General features: G+C 45.5%; 1 protein-coding gene across 1 annotated transcript in view; it reads left to right on the top strand.

The window, feature by feature from the left end:
• The first annotated feature begins 5,837 nt into the window (after positions 1-5,837).
• Positions 5,838-25,455, top strand: part of GNA12 (G protein subunit alpha 12) — a 40,720-nt gene continuing 21,102 nt past the window's right edge. Inside the window, exons 1-2 of the mRNA XM_040078719.2 lie at positions 5,838-6,158; positions 17,630-17,845. Of these exons, the coding sequence (XP_039934653.1) occupies positions 5,838-6,158; positions 17,630-17,845 (537 nt within the window). The remainder of the gene's footprint in view (positions 6,159-17,629; positions 17,846-25,455) is intronic.

Raw genomic sequence — 25,455 nt, 5'->3', positions numbered from 1 at the left:
GCCTCAGGTTCTGTGCCCTCTGAGGAAACACCTTGGAGCAGAACCTCAATTTCTAATCTTCCTTCATTCTCACAACCAAGGTTCATCCTCCTCGGGGGTAATCACAGTAACTTCACAGAATCCCAGAATGGTTTGGGTTGGAAGGGACCTTAAAGACCATCGGGTTCCAACCCCCTGCCATGGGCAAGGACACCTTCCGCTATCCCAGGTTGCTCCAAGCCCCATCCAGCCTGGTCTTGGACACTACCAGGGACAGGCAGCCACAGCTTCTCTGGGAAACCTGTGCCAAGGCCTCACAGGAAAGGATTTTTTCCTAATATCCAGTCTTCACTAAGAACTGCAGGATGCTTGGCAGGACCTGCCTGGGATTACACAGATCATGCCTCATTTCATGAAATAAGGGGGAAAGTCACAGCCTGGGTTCAAAGTATGCTTGTCTTCTCCCAATAATTAATTGTTTGTGGATTAATATGAGGTTTTGTGTTTTGAAAGTAAACTAATCCACTTGCTGGCTGGTGTTTAATGAAGAAGAACAGGCTGCTGTCAAGCAGTCTGAAAATAGTGAAAATTAACTCCATGATGTGTCACGACTCACATGTTTTATGTATACGAATAATGTGTCTTCTGTGGGACAGAAGATGAAAATACCGCATGGAAAAGAAAAAATAGTGGCTGCCAATTCAATAAGGGAAGCAGGAGTAATTGCTTTGACATAATTTGGCGTTTTGACTGCTTGGTGGCAGCTGGGCTGGGCCACTGCAAGAGAATCCACTGCAAGAGAATCCACTGCAACAGAATTCACTGCAAGAGGACTCACAAACAACATGAACCAAAGGTTCTGCAGCCTCTCTATTCACAAAGCTATCAAAGGAGAAAGAAAATATAATTAAAAATCAGAATACACTGAAATCATATAGTTCCTCCCCAGGCTGGAAGGATCTCAAGGATCATCCAGTCCAGCCTTTCTTGGCAAAGGACTGGTCTAGACAAGATGTCCCAGCACCCTGTCCAGCTGAACCTTAAAAGTGTCCAATATTGGGGAATCCACCACTTCTCTGGGGAGATTATTCCAATGACTGTTCTCATTGTGAAAAGTTCTCCTCTTGTGTCCAGTTAGAATCTCCCCAGGAATTACTTGTACCCATTCCCCCTGTCCTCTCCATGAGGCTCCTGCTAAAGAGGAAGTCTCCATCTTCTTCATAGCTGCCCTTTAAATACTGGAATGTGTTGATAAAGTCTCCCCTCAACCTTTTCTCAAGGCTGAACAAACCTCATTCTCTCAGCCTTTCCAGTGTCATTATTTTAAAAGGGACAAGGCAAATATTGAGATACAAAGTCACTACTGCGTAGATTTTTTTCTTGAGATGCCAAACTATTTCAGTTTTCTTTGTCTTCACAAGTGTTAAGATTGCAGGCACTTCAAAAAATTGGGATCTCTCAGAAAGAGAATAGAATAGGGTTCATAAAGTCTAGCAGATAACAACCAGCCAAGGGTTCAATACCTACAGCAAAAAAAGCCTAATACTTTAGTACCAGAAGGTTCCCATATACTTAATGATGTTGCTAGAAAATGGTTGATCTGTTGAACTGCTCCTGTTCATTCTTGTGCAGGAGAATGTTATTCCCTCTGCCTCTCTGCACTTTTTCATTCTGCCATGGGGAGTGTGCAGAGAGAAGGCCATTGAAAAAGCCATATAAAACCTCGAGAATGCAATAAGCAGAACATGGCACTTTTAACACGACAAAACTACCAGCTTAGGTAAGGCTTGAAGTGCACATAAACTCCAGCACCTCCTCAGGCAAAGAGAGTCACAGTCTCAACAGAGAAGCAGCAAAAGGAGTTTAGGTCATAAATGCTCTTCAGAACTACAGGCTCTGCTGCCTGAATGCACAATGAGCAATTCAAGGGCCCAGACATCTTCAAATCACCCAGGCTAAGCCAGGAGTGCGCCTGCCCTGTGGGAGCAGCAGTTCAATATTCTGGCTCAGTTTGCTCACCCAGCACGGGGTGGGTGATTTGCCACTTTGGGTGGTTCCATCACTGCACACCTTTCCTTGCTGTCATGTTAAAATCTTCAGTTTTGTGCCTAAACTCTGGAGTCTTGATTGCATTTGCAGTACATCTGGCACTGCTGCAAGGTGCTGTTACTGCAGCAGGGGCAAATCCTCCTTGTGGCTTATTTGCTTCCCAGTTTGACCAAGCAAAATGCTCTTCGTGGCAGTGCTGGTGTCTGGTGGCACTCAGGGAAACAGCAGCCATGTCCCAGGTGTGAGCAAAGAGCCGGTTTTTAATACAGGATCCATCAGCTGCACCCTCAGCTCCAGAGGCAGGAGTTCCTTCCTGCTGTCACTCCCAGCTGCAGTCAGGTCTTCACGCACAAGCAGCTCACTGCCTTCTCCAGCTGCCAGACACCTTTCCAGCTTTCATCTGAAGATGTTCCCAGGGCCAGAGCCCCCAAAACTTATTCTCCTTTCCCCTGAGAGCCCCCATCTTTCTGCTCATAAAGTTGCTTTGTAGCAAAAGGGGGAAATGGAAATCATGTTTCCCTGATCAGCCCTTTCTTTCCATCCTCCAGTTCTCTGCTCTCTTCCACCTTGTAGACTTTTTCCTCTCTCTACGGGAGATTAAAGAAGAAGGAATAGAAGCAACTGCACAATCTGCAGAAAGGGAACAGGAGTTAAAGGAAGAAACAGAGATGGGAAAGAGCAAAAAAGAGTAGAAATCAAATGAAAAAGGAAAAAAGGGGAAACTGAGAAGGTAAAAGAACAGGAAAATTAAGTAATTGATACTGCTTTATTTAATTTTGTACCAATATAAGTTGTTTTCAGTCTAAGCCCAAAGAAGGAAGATGAACCGGAAATCCCGAAGCGTGGAGCTGGACAGACAATAAGGAAAAGGGGAAAGGGAATTCTCTGAGGCTGAGAACAAACCTGTCTCTCATCGGGGACACTTTCACCTCCTGCTTACGCCCACGACAATGCCTCTGCAGGGCCGTCAATAGGAATCGTCACTTGTGTCTGTGAGCCCGGCCCGGCCCTGGGCACAGCACCAGGATTCTGCTTTGTGCTGCCCCGGGAGCAGCTTCCCAGCGCTTCCATGGGGAACCACAGCGCTCCGGGGGATGAGGGAGGGAGGGCTGGACCTTTTCCCTTTGACAATTAGATGGGAGCTGTTGAAAGCTGCTTTCATGGATGAATGCATGGAGAACTAAGGACGTCTGGCAACTGATTTATTTGATTCGTTTATTGTATACCACAATTTCCCCCTCCCAGATGAAGCGGGTCTGTCACTGGAGTGGGACTTCACAGTTACTGAAATCTCTGCCAACACCTCTCAGCACCTCAGAAGTCTGCAGAGGACCTCAAATAGGGCACAGACAAAGCCAGTGGGGCAGGAGAAACCGAGCTAATCAGAAAACCATCTGGGCACTCCACACTTGCACAGGGCCTGATTTCCAGGCAGTTCAGCATCTGCGGATTCCAGCGCGAGTCCCGAGCGCCCAGCTGCTGCCAAAATCCGAGAACGGGGCTTCGGGCTCGGGCGCTTTTCTCCATCCCGCCGGTGTGGCTGGGTTCTGGCGGGGCAATCGTGACATCCAGTGGGAATCTCCTGAACTACAGCAGCTCATGGACGGAACGAGCCGCTCCTGGGTCTCAAACTACATCCAAAGGGTGAAAACCATGGAAGGGAGACTGGGCAAGAAAGCTTCTGTAATAAATGGCTCAGGACCAAGTGTTTTGTGCTGGTCTCCTGAAATCTCCAATATCTAAATGTGTTTTGAAATGTCTCTTCTTGCTAGGGAAAAAAACAAACAAAACAAAACAAACCCCCACAAACAAAAAACCACCCCCACACACACACAAAAAAACCAACCCACTTGCCCTTTGGGGAAGAGCTGACAACAGCATTTCAGTGGGATTAATCCTCACAGAGGATTCTCACTTCCATGAAAGGTTTTCTTTTCTTTCTTTCTTTTTTTTTTTTTTTTTTTTTTTTTTTTTGTGTGTGTGTGTGTGTGTGTGTGTGTGTTTGTGTGTGTGTGTGTTTTCTTTTTTGTTTTAAATCTGTGAGTCCTTGACCTTTTAAGATATCTCAATGCCTACCAGGAGGCTGGAGAAGAACATTTGACAGTGACAGGGCAGTGACAGGACAAGGGGGAAAGGCCTTGAGCTGAAGAGAGGTGGATTTAAATTGGATATTGGGAAGGAATTGTTCCCTGTGAGGGTGGGGAGGCCCTGGCACAGAGAAGCTGTCGCTGCCCAATCCCTGGAAGTGTCTGAGGTCACATTAGAGGAGGCTTGGAGCAACCTGGCATAGTGGAAAGTGTCCCTGCCCATGGCAGGCAGTGAAAGGAGATGAGTTTTTTTAACCCAAACCATTCTATAATTCTTAGCATCCTTAAGATTCTATGAATCCCAGTCATTCTAGTGGCTTCCTTCAGCTCTCTCTACTTGTGTCACTGGCTCCATGTTCGGAACAGGCCTGAGGAGGATGAATAATCTGAAATTTAAACTGGAATAGATGCTTATGGTATAAATAATTGGAAGAACAGACAGAAGTAATGCAGAAAGGACAAATAATCTAACAGAACTGAGGACATGTGCTTGTCTTTTATGATTTCACTCTGCAGCCAGAAGTTCTGGGATCCCAGCCACTGCTCAGTGATCACGCACCAGCTGCTTCCCAAAATGTTTTTTTCCCACCAGTACCTAATCACGAGACCGAGGGGGATTTTCTTTCAAACGTGTACTTTGATACTTTAATCCCCACCTCGCCACCAGCCCAGCCCTGGATTGCTCCAGCGTGTTTGCAAGGAATGACACCCGATGTCACCAGGGACTGCAGCGTCCCACAGCAGCACTGTCACCCTGGGCGCTGGAGTTGGGGTGTCACGGGAGAGGCCGGCTCTGTGGAGACAAATCCCTGCGCACTTTAATCTGCCTGAGTAAGGATCTACGGATGCTGCAGTGCGTTCTCTGATGTGTGCTCTCTGATGACGTCAGCGATGACAGGTTCTTTACGTCACTGCATGAGCTGGCCGCTGGATGGCTCTGCTGAGAACAAACCCCGCTGGGGTCACAAACACCGCCCCGGTACCGGCGGCTCGGGACGCCAAGGGCCTGCCCAGGCCCCGCCGCCGCGGCTCCCACGACGTCATCCACGCCACGCCGTGACGTCACGCCGCGCCCCGTGTTGTTGGCGTGACGTCACGTCCCGCGGCGCGCCCGCCTTCTCATTTCGCCTCTCAGGCCCCGCGGCCCCGCCCCCTCTCTGCTGATTGGTGCTCGCGCCCCTGTCCCCGCCCCACTCCCGGCGCTGCCCGCCCCGCCTTGCCCTCGGCCGCGTCGCCCGCTTGGCCCCGCCCCGCACGCCGGCTCCTCCAATTGGAGAACGGCAGCGCCTTTGGGGCGTTGAGCGACGGCGCTGCGGCCCAATGAGGGAGGCCGGGCTCCTCCCCGCGCGGGCGGCGGCGCTCGCTGTGCGAGGGGCCGGGGCCGCGTGTCCCCCGCCCCGCCGCGGCACCGCCGCGACCCCGCGCCGAGGGCTCCGGGCGCCTCCCGCCGCCCCCGGCCCCCGCGCAGCCCCCTCGGAGCGGCCGCGCCTCCTCCCCGGGCAGGGCCCGCGGGCCGCGCCCCGCCGCCCCCACCCCTCCCCCGGCCGGCCGCTCCCTCCCTCCGCCGAGCCGGAGCGAGGAATGGGCGGTCCCGGCCCGTAGCCCCCGGCTGCGGCTGCTCCTCCTCCCGGTCGCAGCGTCTCGGCGGCCTCCGCCCGATGCTGGCCGAGCTCGGGGTCTCGGCGGCGGCGTTGTGAGCGCTCCGGCCGGGCCGCCGCCGCCATGTCCGGCGTGGTGCGCACCCTGAGCCGCTGCCTGCTGCCGGCCGAGGCCGCGGGCCGCGCCGGGGAGCAGCCGCGGAGGGACGGCAAGGAGCGGAGCCGCGATGCCGAGCGGGAGGCGCGGCGGCGCAGCCGGGAGATCGACGCGATGCTGGCCCGGGAGCGGCGCGCCGTGCGCCGCCTCGTCAAGATCCTGCTGCTGGGCGCCGGCGAGAGCGGCAAGTCCACCTTCCTCAAGCAGATGCGGATCATCCACGGCCGCGAGTTCGACCAGAAGGCGCTGCTGGAGTTCCGGGCCACCATCTACGAGAACATCCTCAAGGTGAGGGCCGGCGGAGGGGGGATGGAGGCCGGCGCCGGCACATCCCGCAGCGCCGGGAGCTGGGGCCGTGCCCGGAGCCGCCGTCGGAAAAGGATGTGAGCGCTCGGCCGGGGCGGCGGCTGCGCCCCCGGCTTGCCCCGCCGGGCTCTCGGTGCTCCCTCCTCCCGCGAAGGGGTCTCGGTGCAGGTGTTCGGGAGGGCGGGGACCTTTGTGCTGCGGGGCACCCGCGGAATGTGGGCTCCGGCGTCACCCGGCTCGAGGCTCCCGTGAAAAAGGCTCGAAGGAAATTTCCCTGCAAAGGGGATTGAGAAAAGCTTTGTGGAAACGCGGAGGAAAGAGGATATAGGTGTGGCCTGCCTTCTGGAAAAAAACATTGTGAGAGCATCCTCGAAGTCGGAATTGGAGAAACTTCAGGAGTTGAAGAAATGAGGAGGAATTTCTCTGCTTTTGCAGAGTGTGCCCCGTCTGTGCACCTCGAGATGGGACAAGCAAGGGCTCCTCGTACTGATGTTACGGGCGCAAGTGGTTGTTACTTGGTGCATCTTTAGAAATGGGGAGTGTGGCCCCGCAGAGTTGGGCAGCGTGGGGTGTTACCAAACCTGCAGCTGAAATGGAAATAACTTTGGTTTGATGCCTTTGCAGGCAAGTTTTAGTTCAGTGTGCGTGCAGGTTTTATAGAGCTGGCAGCGTGTTTCTTTCTTGACTGGAGACTATAAAAGCTGCTGGTAGAGCCTTTGGTTTCCAGACCAATATTTCCCTTACTAAGGAAAACCAACCTTGACAAACACTGTTCCTTTCAGAGATACAAGCACTGCTGCCCTGCGCAGGTTGAAGTGATCACATTTCAGAAAATACCTGAAGATACATAAAAAGCTCACTCAGGAGTGGTTCTCTCTTCTTCATAATCTTTCCCTAAAAGAAATGCTGCTTTCCTGCCAATATTTTTCTGTAGGAGCGTCTCCATTCTTTTGTGGGCATGGATTTGTGAGGCTCTGTGAGATTTCATAGAAAGTTAAGGGAAAGGGAACTGTGCAAGTTAAAGATAACGAGGTACTTTTGAGTTTCCAGATTTGTGTTTAAATAGAAGCTTTATGTGCACTTAATAAGTGCACGCATACAATGACTCTTGTTTTTAAGAATGCTGCTATTCTATAAAGGGCTTTCACTTCTGTTAATGAACAGGAAAATTGTTGTCTAATTTTCTTTCCCTTTTTTTTGTCCATTTTCAGGCTGGAGCCCATTAACTGCAAGAAAGTTGAAATTCAGAAGCTTCTCTCTGATAGTAGTTGTGTGAGCAAAAAGAGTGTTATGATTTTTTTAAATCTATATGCATAGAAATAAGGAGTCTTATTTTAGCTCTTAATGCTTACTGTGGTCCTCTCAGTGATTTAATTTTTTGCTGCTACTAGTTTCGAGTAGTAACAGAAGCTTTTAGGGAAGCAGTTTGTGAGAATGGAAAAATCTGATACTCCTTCCTCTTTAAGTTGTCTAAGCAGTTATGGTAAAATGATGTAATATTTCACGTATGCAGAAGGTGTAGAGCTTTCAGCAGTAGAACTCGGTGTGCTTTGGAAGGGAAAGCGTCTGTGTCTTGTAGCAGGGGAGGCAGAGTCACACACTTGAAACGCTTGTTTGCTGGATGGCTCTGGGTGGATTTGCAGAATTCAAAGTAGAGTCCTGGTCCCCAAGACAGCAGTCAGGTGTTCTGACAGTTAACAGCACTTCTTGGACTGTGTCAGTTGAAATTTTAAACTCTTCTAGTCCTCAAAATAAAATTTGGAAGTAGCTTTAAATTGGGTTAATATGGTTCAGCAGACTGATTGCCCTTTTGGCCTTGCAGGTGGTGATTTGGGCGTGTTAAGGTTAGGTTAGGGTTCTCCTTTAGGTACGTGTCAGACTCTTCCTTCCCTTGCTTCTCCAGATAACACAGGTGGCTCTTGCATGCAAGAATGCAGTTTATACTCCCCCATAAGTTTTTGGGGAATGGCTTGGGAATTGTCACTATGGAAAAAGTAGGCAGAAGGAGGAGGAGCAAACAAAGAGAACTAGAAGAGTTTTCTGGTGGAAAGGCAGGAGATGTTTTGTTTGCATTTTTTCCTCATCAGAGAGAAAGCTGATAACACCTTGATATTCTGCCATAATCATCAGGAAGAAATCAAATATCAACACAGAATAACAGCTTTCAAAACAGAGTGATTGTCAGTGCTTTTATTTTAGGTTAATTGTGTAATACTCTCTTGCATTAAACTTTGTTCTGTGGATAAACATCCAGTGCTTAGAGTAAACTTATTTAGCTTCTTTGACAATGTAAATTGTCAAGTGCATGTGACTGCTGCTCTTTCTCTAGCAGAGTGTTTAGACTAGAGGTTCTTTTCACTTTCTCAGGAAGTTCAGTGATCACCCACTAAGACTTAATGAAGCCAAGATCGCCATGTGTTTAACGACAATGAAAGATCTCAGATGATTTTTTAGTACTATGTGTGGACAATGTGGAGTGGAATTGATACTATCAAATAGCATTTAAATCTGTGTGACATTGTCAAGTACAGCTGCAGCAACCTTAGCCCATTTTTCCACGCAGCCCTCAGCGTGGTCAGACAACGGTCCTGCTAAGCTTCTGCAACACTGAGATCTGAGTTAGAAATGCAGTGTAAATCTCTGGGATTAAATGGTCAATTTTCATTTTCCAGCCATGACTAAACTTCTCTCTGAAGGAGGAGCATTCTTACTCTCCTGACAGTGCTGGATATTTCTGAAATGCTTATTGCAGGAGTGTTTAGGCAACTGTACGGCTTATGGAGAATGAAGAAAGTGCTTCAGAGAACACAATGTGAAACCTCTTTGAAAATAACAGTGCTAAACATGAATTGATATTAATGTCAGCTTCCACTTTGAGTTTTCACTTCCTTGCTTTTCTGATACCTTCTTAATGCTGAGTTCTTTGCTTACCCTGTTCTCTCTGGTTCTCATCTCCCATTTTGGGGAAACCCTAGTCAGAAACAAAATGCTGAAGCAAAATAAACCTATGATACAGAATTTACTTTTCCATTTAGTACAGGTGATGGTTCAGGGCCTTGCTCGCTTTTTTTGGCATTTGCGGGATGGTATTCAAATACAGGAGTTTTGCTTTGGTTTAAGGTAAATAGTCATCGGTTAACTCGGGTTTTGCTTGTTAATCGAGGCTAAGTTTCAAAGTAACTTTTTGGACCTTTTTGCTGATTGAAGTGAAAAGCAGTAGTGTTAATGTTCTGGTATGAGTACACAGGCTTCAGGACTTCAGCACACCCACCTGGAGAGGGAGAGGGCACAGCACTGGGCTGTCTGGCTGCTGAGGCCTGGGTTTTAAGGTGACTCCTGGCTGTGCAGAGAAACTTGGAAAACTTTCACGTACATTAGGTTTCAAATCTAAGCTGTGTGTGGTGATATTACAGAGTATTTTGATGCTTTTCAACTGTAGCTACAGGAATCTTCTGATACCTTCCATCCAAAACAGATGGGTTGGCCTTGCTGCTCTATTTGCTTCTTTTGATAAAAGTTAAAGAGCTCAGACACTCAACGAGTCACAACTCTGATGTTCCTTGTCTAAATGTTTTTTTGTTTCAAGTATGTAAATATCATGCTGCTTAAAAAAACCCCGTTTAGTTGCATAAGAAAATAATTACAGCAATCTGCAAGCACCAGAGTGGTACTTGCACCAGCTTGTTTGGGAGATTTCGATCTGAAGAGAGAAAAATTCAGCTTTTAAAAGCCTGAAGTATAATCTGTTGAGCTCTTTTAGTAATGTTGCTTTTCCTGTTGAGAATGGAAAGACCAGCTCAAGGTTTCAGTACATCCATGAGTGTTTTCTTGTTGTTTGTGGCCTGAAGTATGATTGACTAAGGAATTGAAAAGCCTGGAATCGCAGAGGGAAGGACCACACAGGAAATTATATGTCATTTCATTTGTGAGCTCTGAGTGGGGAAGAAGCCAGGAAAGATTCTGAACACGTAAAATCTTTGAGGAGCAGTCCTTTGGGACTTTTGAGTGCGGCTGCAATGCACGAGGGGATACCTGAGAGCATTTCTCCTTGATGGCAGGAATATGAGTGGCAGCAAAGCAAAATGAGTGGCTTGTGCTGAAGGCAGCTTTAAGAACTTCAGACTTCTGCAATTAATGCAAAACCTGGACTGTTGCTGGGACTCTGTGTACCCTGAATGTACCTAAATTAATGGTGGCTGAAGTAAGTTGGTTGTACCTCCTGTCATCGACAAACAAACCAAGAAAACTCTTTTGCAACTTTCAAGTTTCAGCCAGGTACATGTACAAACTCTGGGATGTGGAAACAGATTATTCCTCAGTTTGTTTGGGAATTACGCTTGCAAGTGACCAAGTTACTACTCATTTATAATTTAAGCATATTTCTTCCAGTAGCCTCCAAACTCAGCGGGAATATATCAGGTAAACCCCAGTTACTCTTTAAATTGTCTTGACTCCACAATTCCCTAGGTTTACATGCAAATGAGTTTGGAAACCCATTAGGAGGTGATGATGGTCACACTCCATCTGTTGCTTCAGAGCTGGGATCCAGCTGTTCGAGTAGTTGGTCTCAGGGTGGTGTCAATCTCCTTTCTGCTGGAACAGCTTCTTTTCAGAGGAGTGACAAGGAGAATATAGGAACTGTGGTTAATTACAATCTTTTCCTTTGAATTTAATATAGAAATGCTGAAGTTCTGTACTAGAACAGTTTTTTAATTCGGATTATCTTTGCTCTGAGCTTATTTTATGAAGAAAAATAATATTCACTAGTTTATGGAGAAAAGACAAAAAACCCCTGATGAGTCTTGTCGATCTTGTTGCTCCAGGTTCATTTCATCAATGGATCTCTTACTGACTTCCAGCTGATGTATTTTCTATGTATTAAATGTAAATTCCATCAACTCTGCTGATCCCTTTGCATTTGGGGTGTCTCTTGGTTGGGCTGGGAGACAGCAATCTCTCTTCATCATGGCAGATGCTGGAAGAGGAGTAATGGTCAGTGGTAAATGATAAATATTCATAGTTGTTCCGAAGTGGAGCTCATAATGCTCTTGTGATGTAGTCATTAGTATTGCAGAACATGACTTAGTCCCTGGAGACTGCAGGCACATACTTTGATGTCTTCCAGACAAAAGTTTAGTCACTGGAGTCACTAAATTTGGGAGCTTACATTTTATGCACTTGGTTAACTACACATGTAGTTTTATAATCAGCTTGGATACAGTATTGGCAAAAAAAATTAGCAAATTGTCCTGTTAAAGATGTTTACAGGAAAACCTCGGAGCAAGCTCTAGTTTACATTGTCTAAACAGTAAGTTCAATGCAAATTCAACAAGGAAAAAGCTGAAAGGAATTGGAGGCTGCAGAGTTCCCAAATGAGTTTCCACCACTTGCCTGAGATTTTTTCAGCCTGGTGAAGGTCAGGAGCTGGTCCCATCCTGGCACTGAACACCCTGTCTGCACCTGTGAGGGCAGCACGGCAGGGATACGCTTGGAGCTGCAGATGCTGCAACTCCTGTATTGGGAGCATGAGCTGATATTGGTGGGGTGGTCTCAGGCCAAGGAGAAAGCTGCTAATACGAGGCTGAAAGCATTAACTGGGAACTTTTTGTGAGGTCCTGCGCCACTCGTCATCTCTGAGGTCATCATCTCTCTACCCTGTGCCGAGTTACAAGTAAAGTTTGCAGTGAGTATTTTCCTTCTGCTGCATTTATCGTCATTTTGCCGGGTTCAGTCTGAGACAAGGACTCTTTTCAGAGTTTCCAGACAAGCAGACATCACTGCTGCTCCCAATCCAGAGACTCGGTGGCTAATCCAAATGTTTTTTAATATTTGTGTTCCTGTGGACTAGGTAAATGACACTTCCCCTTTGTTCTCATTTTTTTATTTGTGTGCTGGGCTGGAAGGTAGGTCATCTTTGCTGTTTACCCTGCTCTCACCTGGGTGGTACTGGAATATGTGAGTGGTGAGAGGACATGCAGAACTGGGGAGCCTTTTTGTTGTCTAACTGGGCCAACTGGTGCTGTTCCCACTCCTACCCTCGTGTGTGTCTCGCCTCGCAGCAAGCTAATATAGCCAGTGGAAATCACTTGTTATATGAATGGCCAGGTTTTTGGTGATGTTTGCTCGCTGGGTTGTGGGCTCAGGCAAATGACAAACCTATCCAGCACCAGGAAGGATGCCCCTTTGGATGGTACCTCGTTGTTTGGCTGTTCTGTAACGTGAAACCTTATCCTGAATGACATTGGGTTCTCTCCTGCTGCTTGGCTGTAGTGCTCCGAGGGCATAGATCAAAGAAAAACCCTGTTAATGCTTTTGTGATAGTGAGCTGTAAAAATCTGATTGTCTTGCCATCACTCTGTTTGTTTTAGGTCACCTTCTCTGCGGTGTTCAGACAGCAATTTACAAACAGTGCATATGATGATGTTTGCTAACACTGGCAACTTTATTTTTAAAAACTGTGCAGCTGGACCCGTGTTCCTACGGCTGCATCACCCTGCAGTGTTCCTTTGGCTCCAGGGAATATCTGAGGTGGGAGCAGAGCTGTTGGCAGTAGCTCTGATGTAGCTTGGTCTCTGTGAGATGAGATCTCCAGACTTCTGCCAGTTCCTTGTCAACAACAGTGAGGAAAAACACGCAGTAGGAAGCACGTTTGGATCTCCCCGTGCCTGCGGTGTTCCTGTTGGTTTGCAGCCCTAGGAGAAGGCAGCAGTGCTCTTAGCTGTGACCTGGAGCCCCCAGGGAGCGCTCAGCAGTGATCAGCACTTCTCTCAGCACAATAAGGTCCATAACTGATATGTAGATGCTGGAGATTTCCAGCGTTGCTGTGAGGTGAAACAGTGTATTAATGGTAAAAGTGTAAAAAGTAGCTGCTGTAGCATTTAATGTAGTGTTTAACAGTTACTCTGTAGTCTGTGATCTCTTACCCAGTAGTAGTTCCCTAAAATTATTTTCAGAAAATGCACTCTAGGAGACTATTCTATCTGTATACAAACTCTGAGCAGGTTTGAAAGTTCTCTGGACACCGAATCAGGTTTTTTGATCACTTGACTGCTGGTGTGTGCATGGAAGAACCTGCCCTTGCCTATGAGCAAGTGCTCCCCAAACCTGTTGTGCCAATTTTATGTTTGGTGCTTCACTGAGGGCTGTTCACTTGGCCTCTCAGTTAGTCCATCTGGTGAAAGGTGTGAGGATAATGAATCCTTCAAGTACTGGAGCATATGAATAATTTAAAAAGCGAATGTTGTGTTTTATGTAGCAGCGTAACTACAGTGCTTAAATCACGCTGCTCTTTAAATACTGCAGCGCTTCTTGTCCTGTATTGGCAAACATCTCTGCCTTCAAGTGACATTAGCTCATGATAACCTTTCTAATAATTCCCACAAATTCATTTTGTTATTATTTAAAAATACAAGAGAATCTGGGATTTTTTTTTGAAAGCTAGGACGCTTTCGAAAATAACTGAGGAAAAAAAATGTATTTGAGCCAGTCCTAGTAATGAGCATTTGTGTAAATGCTCGTAAAACCTTCCTGCTGGTGAGTAGCAAACGTGCTCCAAACAGCTGTGCTGTGTCAGGCTGAGGAACTCGGCCTTTGTCTGTGACATGAAAAAACAACCCTCAACCAAAATCGGGTACGAGCACAAGGCAATGTGATCCTTTGGTGAGCTCTTCCAGTTACTGGCAGCCTTTGGTTTCGGAAACTTCTTGAGCCAGGATTTGCATCTGGAATGTAATCGAATAGTCCTCTCTGGACTTTGCTTCCATCTATTCTTCTTCATGGCTTTTAGAGGCCGTTTATGCTCTTGGCCAACATCCTGTGTAAATGCATTTGGCTGCCGGGGCTGTGTAGGTTTTGAGTTTGAACTGTTTGATAACTCATATTTGTCTAGCAAGGGGAAGGACAAAAATAGTCTTTGTCTATCCCCTTTCTGCAAGTGGTTTGTAATTTCTGTAGATTTTTTTTGTGTTATGCCTTAGTTGTCCCTTTTTCAGATTTATGGATTTCTAGACTTAGTGTTTTCTTCTGTATAAAATATGGTGCTTCATGAGGTAGATCTCATCACGCTCTTGTTGCACTTTTTGATTCTTATACTCTCATTCCATTCAGGTTTTGTGCATGCCAGGGATTTATGCAGTGACTTGAATATATTAAAAATTATTAAGAAAGGGAATTCTCTGGTCCATTCCTATTTTTTCCTCCCTAGCTGGTGCTTCCACTATGCTGCTGGTTTTCTATTTTCTAATGTCTGACAGTATCCTTATCTGTGAATTTTAATTCTTTCCATCTCTGCTTATTCTGGGTCCTGCTTTAACTGCAGTGCAAAGGCTTTAAATCAGTTGAAGCGTTCAGAAGTTCATTTCCCATCCAAAGTTGCTCCTTCATTTCTTTCCATAGTCCAAATTGAAAACAGAATGGTAATTGATGGTGTTCAGCCTCATGAATGAAGGAGTGAATTGACATTTTCTATAGTAGCAGAAAATCAGAAAAACTGTCAGGAAAGGGGTAGGAAAAGTGTCTTGTTTGTATTTCCAGTAAGAGGGAACTTTTCCTATGGTAACTTGCTCTGCAGATTAATGAGGCAAGGATTATCAAATGCTCAGTGAAGTTGCAAAATACAGAGTTACCAGTAAGTCTGAGATGCGAGAATAGCAGTACATAGGATCTAAATTTAGTGATTTCTCTGTTTCTCCTCATCTTTCTGACATCTGTTTGTAGCATTTATGGAACTGTTTTGTGGAGATGGAGAAATATTGAGTTTAGTTTCACATAACTGGGGGTTCTGCTGAGTCACACTCTAACTGCTAAGAGTTGGGAGAAAGAAACATTGACTGTTTTGCTCTTTATGCGAAGCTTTTGTTCCTGGTGTGTTTTAGAGGCACATCTTGAAGCAGATACGCTCCAGAAGTTTTGAGAGGTGCTGTTTCTGTGGGTGTGCTTGGGACAGCATTCCTGCTAGCCTCTATGCTATTTTATTCTCTTCATGCAGTGCGTGTCTGTCAGTGCTGAATCACTTTGTCCTGGATCAGGCTCTACGTGTGACTTGGTGGCAGCATCTCTGTCTCTGGAACAGTCAGAGGAAGGTGCTGATGCCACCTGTTCCCCATGGGTGACCTTCCAATAGTTCATGCACTCCCACAGCGTCTGTGGGACCTGAGTTTAGTTCCCTCTCCTGCCTCAGGGAGGGTCAAACCTGCATTTCCAATGAGCAGCAGCCAGCAGATAAGTGACTATTCTGGGACTGGAACAGTCTCTAGGCCCTCGATTGAAGCGGTTCTGTGGTTTTCTCCACACAAATAATGAAACTTTCTCTAACAACAAACAGTCTCTTGAGAACCTCCGTGTCTGCAGTAGGAGCAGGGAAAGTCAGGACAGCAGTGTGGGGAAATGCACTCAGACTGAGCTCCCAGGGCTCTTTTATCCAAGCAGGAGTTGTGCAGACCTGCAGCCATTCCCTTGAGATGCTCTGCAGTGGCGGTGAGGTGGAGAAGGGTTAAAGCAGCCCCAGAGCTGGAGCTGAGCAGCCAGGGGAGATCCTGCAGGGCCCAGGCAGGAGAAAGGTCCGAGCTGCGTGGGCTGGGAGCTGTGTGCGGGGCCCGGGGCAGCGAGGGGACGTGGTGACCCACGGGGACGTGGTGCTCACTGTCCACGCACAGTGCTGATTAACCATTTCATACACAGCGATTCTCACCGAGCGGAGACCAACCTGGCACGGAACACCTGGAAATAACCGTGTCCTGCTGGTCTCAGTCACCACAATCCTCTGGGAGAATCTCCCGAGTTCCTGACTGGGCATAGTGGGGAGCTGACCCTGCCTTTCAGTTGTAGCCAAGATGGGGATGGTTTGCAAAAGCGTCTGAAGCTGTGAGATGTCATGGAGGCATCTGCAATTCAGAGACAGAGCCTTGTAAGTGGGTTTTTCATGCTTCTGTTTGTTAGTGCTGTTCAAATAACCATTGAAAGACTTCTGTTAATAAAGGGATAAACTCTGCAACTAGGAATGAGAGTTGGCTTTTGGTCTGTATGACAGTTACTGAAGAGTTATGTCTGGAATTTAAAGCAGCGGTTGGTAAATATATTTGATTTTAGTCTTTTCATGGTATTGTGGAGATACAGTCACTACTTTATGAGAAGAAGTAACAATCAGTAGAGAATCATAAATATTTACATTTTGGGGAAGCTGCTCTTCAGGAGCACTGTTGGATAGTGACAACCACGACACTCTGCTTTGAGTTCCTATTCCGTGACACTCCACTAAATTGCCTCTCACTTCCCTCTGTAATCTTGGTTGCTGTTGGGAAGTTGTTGTTGTTGTTGTGTGGTGCTGCTAAAGGACTGGAGAGCAGAAAGGTTCAAGTGTTAATAAAACATACACGCAGTCTTGATAGCTTAAAGTATGCAAAAAATGAGATGAGTCCAGTAGTGTGGAGGCTTATGTCAGTAGCTGTGGAAACAGAATACTTTTGGACACTTCTTAATTTATTTATTTTCGTATCTCTAGAACCAAAGATCAACATAATGAGAAAAGTAATCCGGTATAACCCGCAGATTTTCCTTGTGGATTCGATGGTGCTTGAGATGCTGAGTCACCATTAGCAGATCTGTCCATTACTGAAATGGGGCTCACTGTTGAGGAATAAATATTGGCCACTGGAAGTTACTTACTGCAGGTGAAGTTAGAGCCAAGACTGACGTTTCAGATTTCTTTAACCTCATGTGTGTTTGGCTTGTTGCCGTGAATATGAAATTAGTGAAATGTAAAAAGAACTGGCTCAGTAATGCTGAACTGAATTTGAGAACTAGATCAGTTTGCTTCTAGATTTCTTTCCCACTATTAAGAGTAGCAAAACCTACCTGTCCCACATTGCTTAGCAGATGTGTGGCAAGTTCAGAAAGTCAGCTGATTCTGAGGGAAAACTGGATCTGCTTTCCTGAGCCTGGTATCTTGGAATCTATACAATGTCTTCAGTCCTGTAATGATCTTCTGATCTCCCTAATGCTTGAGGAAGCTGGGATGTCCTTTTTGGTGTCAGAAACCCAAACGCAAAGAAAAACATGGAAGAATGTGGTTTCAGGCATGGTGTTAATTTTAAAAGTACAGCTATGATGATCACACATTAGTTCCCAGACACTTTTCTTAATTCCCAGACACTTTTCATACTCTCACTGATGTTTACTTTCATTATCTGTTGGTAGCACTGCTTGTTGCCATTAGCTGTTGCCGCTAATACTTTTTCCACCTGGGGAAATATTTTGTGGCTAAGTTGCTTACAGAAGCAGGCTCTATCTTATTTCTCTTGGAGATGCTGCAATAAACAATGTTTATGATTCTCTCCCGAGTTCAGTCTCACCAGAAGAACAGTGTCAAAAAAATAATCTTCAAGCACCTTCAAGTCCTTGTTCTTTCACGCTTTAATCTTTTTATCGCTGACTTTCTTATCTGAATCATTCTCTAGGGCTGCAGGGTTCTGGTGGACGCCCGGGACAAACTGGGGATCCCTTGGCAGTACACGGAGAACGAGAAGCATGGAATGTTCCTGATGGCCTTTGAGAACAAAGCTGGGATGCCCATCGAGCCTGCCACCTTCCAGCTCTACGTCCCTGCCCTGGGCGCGCTCTGGAGGGATTCGGGAATCAAGGAAGCCTTCAGCCGGCGGAGCGAGTATCAGCTGGTGAGTACGGCCGTCTCCTCGTGGGAGGAGAGAAGTGCTGCTGTGTAAATCTCTCTTCAGCGGGGAGACAGCTTGCTACGTGCAAGATGGAGCCACCCTGTTAGCTGTTTGTGGGAGTGCTGTAAATCTGGGCGCTTCGGCAGCTGAAACGAGCGGTAATTGGAGCCAAACTTGAAAAACTACATGGCAGTAGGAGGGAGTGGAAAAGTGCACATGACTGGATAAACTGGAAGAGCAAGAGGAACCAAAAAAGGCAGGAATTGGTTGAACTAAAAATATTTTAGCAGCTCAGTAGGTCTGTTCATAGTAGGTCACTGATGAAGGCACACTTAATTTGTAACTTTCCAGTCCTGCCAGCTTGCACTGTATTGATGCTGGCAAACTCTTCCTGCATGCAGCTCTTTTGAAGTGCATGCAACACCCATTCCGGCTGCTGCTCCCTGACTGTTTCTTTTCATCCTGACGTCTGCAAGTGAAACTTGGATAAGCAACTGAAAGATGACAGTGAGCGTAAAAATGTGCTCTCTTCCCTGCTTTCTTGTTGTTAGGTCTTTGTGCTCTTGTGCCAAAATAGCTGCACTTCTGGTATGGGATGTGTTTCTGACAGCTGTTCATAATCCACTCCTTTTTCTTCTATCTACAAGGTGGAGAGGATTTTTTTTTTCTTCTCCTTTTCTTCCCTGTTCTGTGGCACAAGGTACTGATCCAGACAACCTGGTACCACAATTGCTGTGTTATCATTGTTTAATTAGAGGGGTTAAAGGACAACATGGCTTTGTCTAGTCTCCTTTAGATTCTTTTGCAAAAGAAGTTGATACAACTGAAGGAGGACTAGAGAAATTGAATAGTGAAATTCTGATTGTTCCCTCATGCTGCCTCTCTGTGTGGGTTCTCTCGTGTCTGATGCTGTAGTTAAACTCATGCTGCAGCCCTTAGGTACTCATCTGTCTCCACTAATGAGATGCCTGTTTGAGTCTTGTTGCATGTCTTTGAAATCTGTCTCTGAAGTATCATGAGACTGCCAAATAGGTAAAGAATAAATGAAATGGCGAAGTAAAGCTGTCACAGGATGATTGGATAAACCTCACTTCCTTAGGCTAAAAATGAAACAATTTCCATGTTACAGCACTGGGGGTGGGGGGGAAGGATGTGCAGGGGGAGAGAGGATGGATTAATTGTTCTATTATTCCTAGCATCTGTAGACACAGGCTTTGCTGTTCTAAGCACTGTTCAAATGTGGAGTAAAAAGATGGTTTGTGCCACGGGGAACTTGAATTTGCCGTGAAACAACTGCTAAGAGAATCCAGTATAGTAAGCGATGGTTGCATCAGCAGCAGTTAAGACTGTTTGTTTGGTTTTTTCCCCTGGGAAATGCTATGGTCAGGCATGGATTTTGTTTGTAGAGGGAAATTCAGATGGGGATCATGTGGGAGGTTCATTCCTGTTCTGGTTAGCAATAAAGTAGTATTAAACTGGGGTGGGGGGGAAAGTCCCGTTTGTTGAATAAATAGCGTTCCAAAAGTAGTAGGCCTACCTCTGCATTCCCTGGCTTAGAGGATTAAACAGGAAATACCAAAAAAATAAAAAAGCCCCACAGAAACAAAGCAGAGAGGCATGCAAGTGATCATTTGCTATGCTGTCATCTTCAGCATCGTGCTGCAGTTGCACGGTGCATCCTTTTGGGTGCCTTTGGTGTAACCTGTGTGATGTTACTGGAGCTGCTGCAGGCACCAGGGCTGTTACCCTGTCAACACTGCAGCCACGTGTGTCACAAAACTCTGAACTCCGTCCCAGTCCTGCCCCTGTGGCACTGACAGCATGGAAATCGGGGTGCTGGTATTTTATTGTGCAGGCTGCTTCAGCAGGGGATTAGAAAGTGCCTCACTTGTCACTAAAGAAAAAAAAAGAACTTGGCTGCATGAAAGGTTTTTTAATGTAGCATATTGGTCTCAAGGATACAAATGCTGCTTCTGGATTAAACAAATTATTAATACCCTCATACTTTGAACAAGTTTTCATATGTTGCTTCTAAGTTCAGCAGAAGTCTGATTCCCTGAGTATATGGGAATAAGCAACTGTACAATTCCCTAAAAAAAAAAAAATTTAACACTACATAATGTTTTAAAGAAAGAGGTGGTTTAAGGAGATGCCTAATCTGTAATTGCATAAGATATGTATAAACCCATACCTTCATTTAGTTTAAACCCTTGCTGGATATAGACTTGTGTAAATAAACAGAAGCCAGATATAGTGGACTCTGAGAAAATAAATCTTTTCTGAACTGATTTTAACTCAGGCTAAAGAAAACCTCTGCATCAGCACTCTCTTTCTTCCCTAGTATAAGCGAGCCATTAAATGGAATATGCTTGGTTTAAACTGAATTTATTATCTTTAAAATAGTTCTTAAATCATCACCAAAATTTTGCATCTTTGCATTACTGTGATCTTTCTCAACGTGCCTTGACGCTGTTTGAAAAAGCAGCCCCACTCAGCGCTGGCATTTTCTTCACCCTCATCTTGCAGTCAACTGAACACCAGCTTTTTTTTTTTAATCATTGTTGTTATTTTGGCTTCAAAGCTGTAGGATTGTCGGTCCGCTCTTGAAGGCTCTGTTCCTCCAGGAAGTTGTGTGACTGTTAAAAAGTAAAACACATTGGTTGGGTGACTGGAGCTGAAAATTGCAGTGTGCAGGTGCCTTCCTATGGTCTGCAATGCCCAGCTCAGTGGCTGACTCAGCAGTAACAAACTTGTTGAAAGAAAACGGCTCTGACCATAACCCTGTGCAATCTGAAAGCTGCTGCTCTGGCACCGCAGCAGCTGCCTCTGGGCATTTGAGTGTTTTCTGCTTCATACTCAGTGCCTACAAGTGCTGGTTGTAAATCCCTGTCTGGGTCTTTGAGCGTTTCAGAAGTGAGTGGGTGGATTCTACAATAGCAGGCTGGGTTTTTTTTTTTTTTTTTTTTGCTTTTGTCTTCCCAGCCTTTCTTAAAGCAGACGAACCAATTTTGTTTTCTCTTCACAAACATCAGCCTCTCTCTCTTCCCCTGCTCTAGCCAGTCCCCACCGACCCAAGTTCCTCTGTTCCTTGTATGGGAGCCAAGTCGTTTGGGGACAAAAGCTTCATTGTATGTTTGCTTCCATTGTCACGTCTGTCCTCGTTTTTTAACTACTGGAATAGGAATTCCTTTGTAATCAAATGGGATTCTTCTCCCTTCTCCCCTGCCCCTCGTTATCCCCTCACCCCGTTTTCTGTCTGTGTTGGGAAGGAAATACATCGGGCACCAGTCTCCAAATGCCCTGGAACGTTTGTTCCTCGGAGGGTGCCCGTGGTAGTTTGGGCAAGGGGCTGCACATCCCCCAGAGCCAGCGGGGGAGACAAATCCCACTGGGAATGGATCCTGGAGAAATGGGAATTGGGATTTCCAGCAGGATTTACCTGCAGGGGTGGGAGCTTCTTCAGTCTGAGCTTAGTGACAGGTGCTCTCGTGTCTTTGGGAGTTCGGGTGCGTGTATCTGCAGGCTCCTTTTTACCCATAAATTGCATTTCCCTTTATGCTGTAAACCACGGAGACCAAGGCCAAGATAGGAATTGCTTTGGTTTCCATTTTGTTTTGGTTTGGGGTTTTTTTGTGTTTTTCCATCCTCTCAGGTCCCTACTGTGAGAATGTGAGAAACCATTCACTTCTTCTTTAATGTGTCCAGAACAAAAAGTCTGACACAGGGTTAGATACTCTCTTGACTTCTTCCAGCTTGGCGTGCTTGATGTCATTTTGGGTAAATATGGGACAAATAGGGATTGTCAGGGAAAAAAATTGTATTTTTGTCACAGGCAGAACAGATGGATAGTGATGAGAAGACCTGCCAAGGCCATCATGTGGCTTTATCAGTTCTTAGAGCAAAATTAACGTTGTTGATATAGAGAATATGTTCATGCTCCATCACCAGAATATCAATTGAAATTGTTGTTATTGATGTATTAATATTGTTATTGATGTTCCCTGCACTGTTAAAAGACTTTCTGGTGTTTTTATAGCTCTTTTTGAAAGAAAAAATAAATGTCAGCATTAATGGGAAGTTGTGGTTCCTGTGAGGGAAGTAAGACTCTTGCAAATATAGACAAAAACCTTAGTACTGTGTCCATAGCTATTTTTAGATGTGTGCACAGGGAATTGTATGGAACGCTTCCATTAATACTTCAAATACTGAGAGCCTCTGAAGCTTTGGATGTGGGAATACTCTGGAAAATGTTTTAAAGACCCTTTCTTTTATATCCATTCACCATTTTCTGGGTGAGAGGTGAGGGGGATATTTGCACTAGCACATAGGTGACTTCCCTGAGAATTAACTATGGGGTTTGCTGTTTTTGCTTTAAGCAGAGCCTGGAATTGGTTAAATTCTGCCTGCCAGGGTGTGCTGGGACACTGCAGAGGGAACAGCCTGCTCCTTGGGGCAGGAGAGTTTGTTGCTGCGTTCTCCCCGTGCCAGGAGCTGATGGTTTCAAAGCCTCCCAGGCAGTCAGCTGTGTGCTCTGCCCGTGTGCAGGGGAGGCGCCGGCTACTCACGCTGCCTCTTGGTTCACAGTGGGCAAACTGGGGCTTAAATGTCTTTATTTTTGTACAGAAATGCTCGGTACAGCAGTGATGGGATCAGGAGTTGGGCTGTACAGTGGCCCCTGAGGCTCTGGGAGATTTTGTGGCAGCATTTGGCCGAAGCCAAGTGAAGTAGGAGATGGGGCAGTAGAAAACTGACTTAATGTGGGAAGTAGGTGACTTTTGAAGTGAAATATTCAATGAAATGTACAGCATGGGCTGTATTTTGCGAGAACTCTTCAGTGCACCTTAACAGAGATTTCCTGAATCCTGAAGTGAGGAGTTTCTAACTCATTATTTCTCTTCAAGATGCAATGGCAGAGTAGAGCCAGCCCTAAAAGCATGTTTCTAAGCAATTTACTCTTTCAGCACATACAGAGTCCTGAAATGCAGGGATACTCGTGCCTGGCATGGCTGTAAAACACTTTGCACTTGAGGACATACAGAGTGTCAAATCCAGCCCAGCTTATACAATTGGCTGTAACACAAAAATGAGCTCTTCTCTCTGCAAACTACTGTTTGAATATGAGCTTACACAAGAGACTCTCAATGTTGCCTGTTCTGCAAGGATGATTTTTTTTTTTTCTTTCCCAGAGCTGTGAAACTCTCATATTTCATCAGTGAAATCCATTGAGGCTTGACCAGTGCTGGTGAGATGTACAAAGGCAATAACCACACTGTTCAAAGTGCCAGCCTGGGAAATCTTGTTACATTTAATGCATGTAATTGGGACTAGGCAGCAACTCTGCCAAATTACTTGTGAGCTCTGCATGGGTATTTCCTAGCTTGCAGAACTCCTGTGAAAATAAATTATTTCTGGGAAGTTACGTGGTTTTTTGTTTTCTTTGCTAGATCTGGATGGGACATACCACTCTAACCCACAAAACTTTTTACAAAACAAGGGATTGAAAGTAGAGCTACAAAGCAGAAACTCATGTTTGCTGTTGCTGGGCCTTAATTTTTTGTATTTGCACACTATTAGTGCTGGAAGTTAAGTACATCTGTATCTAACAATATTATTTCTTCCTTTTTGAAGCTAATTGTGAAGCTGTGCATGGTAAATTGGCTTGTCTGAATCATAGCTAGTACATGTAAGGAATGATAATGCTGTACTTTATAACGCAATAGTAGTCAAATACAATCTAGTTTTGTTATGTTAGAATTCTGGAAGAGTGGCCTTACCTGACACGAGATGTCATATTCACCCAAAAGATCACTGACTTGCAGACTTTACCAAAAGATCACTGCCTTGCTCGGGACTCAGATGGAAGGGAGAGTTCTGAAGATGTTTCTTAGTTAAATATCTGAGCACGGTTTTGGGCCAGTGTCGTGGCAATCAAGTGCCAGAGATGCAGATTTAAGTTCTTAGTTCTAGTTCTGTTTCCAGCCCCGAGACCTCTGAAGTTTATGGTCAGGTTATGGACTCTGACTCAGCTTTGTCCAGCAGAAGTTAATTGCTTGTTTAAGTGTAATACTGCAGAGCGTGGTGGCTGCTCTGCTGCAGGAGGGATTAGCAGCTGGAGTCCCTGGCTTCTAATCCTGTCTCTATGACCAAATAGGAAAATTTTTTTTTCGGAGCAAGGTTTCAAGTAAGAACCCTCAAGCAGAAGTGGCATTTTGTTAAAGGAGGTGGAAGTTAGTGAGCTGTAGTTCAGGTTTTATTAAAAATTGAGAAGATAGCAAAGCCAAATGCAGCTGGAAACCTTCCCACAAAATTCTGTGGGTACTGGCTGAGGCCGGTTTGTCAATTTGCATCTGCAGAAGTTCAGTCCTCAGTCTTGTATTTGCAATATTCTAAAAATAAAAGTTTAAATGAGATATGTTAATGGGCCTGCTGCCACCACAGAGCTGCTGGAGCAGTGTGGGGTTTGGCTGTGCCAGTTTGTCTTGACAGTCAGGGATGCAGCCTGGGGACTGAGCTGGAGCAGGGGGCAGAGTTGGAGATGTTGGCTGTCACCCACAGCAAGGAATGCTGCACTTGGGATTCTCAGTTTTGCTCTAAGTGCCACTGGACAAGAGGTGAGAAGAACTTGCATTTAAAGTAGGCTGGATTCGCAACCATTTAGGGAATCACTGCAAATCATTTTGGATTCTAGCAAAATCTGCTCTTGGAAAGTCTTTTCTCAAGTGACAAGAGCTGTTTTCTGAGGCAGAACCAACCTAAGAAAGCAGTGATGGGTAAAACAGTTATTAGCCATTCTTAAATACTTTCTACTATTGGAGAGAAATAAGAAGAACCAGAAAGGTCATGAATTATGACTTTTTTAAAACAGTGCAAATGGAAAAGTCTTGGAGAACAGCAGTTAGTGACTGTACCTACCTACCAAACACTGAGTGCTAAATGCTCTGTGGAAAAATGGAAGGATTCTTGCCATGAATTTCTCCTGACCTTAGGTTGTGACAAAGTGCAACAGCTGGGTGAAATGTAGCCTGTATGGAATTGGGATAAGTTGGAAAGTAATGAGCAGATCATACATAATAAATAAGTGAATAACAAGAAATTGATATGCCCACCATATGGGAGCTGAGATGGATCTGAATAAAAAGAGCTGTGCTACCGGCTGGCCTGCTGTTCTGGATAATGAATTCCCAGCACTCAACAATTTTCTTTAATTTTTACCTTATTTAAAGATCAAAAAACTTGGGGTAAAATCACCTCCAGAGTCTGTAAGATGTGCAGTTGATGCACTTGATCAATGCTCTGCTTTCTATGGGTACGAAAAGGCTGAAATTCAGACTTAGTGTGGAGCTGCCTTTAACTTACAGATTCTTGAAGGCAGATTAAAAAGTCTGGCACTGTGTAAGGCTCCCTGAACGAGCTTTTTGCTACTGGCCCTTGGAAGCCAATACATCTTGACTGTGTTTTTGGTGTGGTTATATAAATGAGAGAAACAACTTCATATTTACAGCTCCCAGGGTGAAAATTCATTGCAAGCGTTTGCCTCTTGCCTAATGATTGCCATTTTTCTGGTTGAAAGATTTCTTTTTCCTTATGTGTATTTTACTAAGTACAGACATTTT

Source organism: Hirundo rustica, chromosome 15 (assembly GCF_015227805.2).
Source record: "Hirundo rustica isolate bHirRus1 chromosome 15, bHirRus1.pri.v3, whole genome shotgun sequence".
Lineage (NCBI taxonomy): Eukaryota > Metazoa > Chordata > Aves > Passeriformes > Hirundinidae > Hirundo > Hirundo rustica.
Note: the sequence above shows the minus strand (reverse complement) of the source record. Positions and strands in the feature narration are given on the sequence as shown.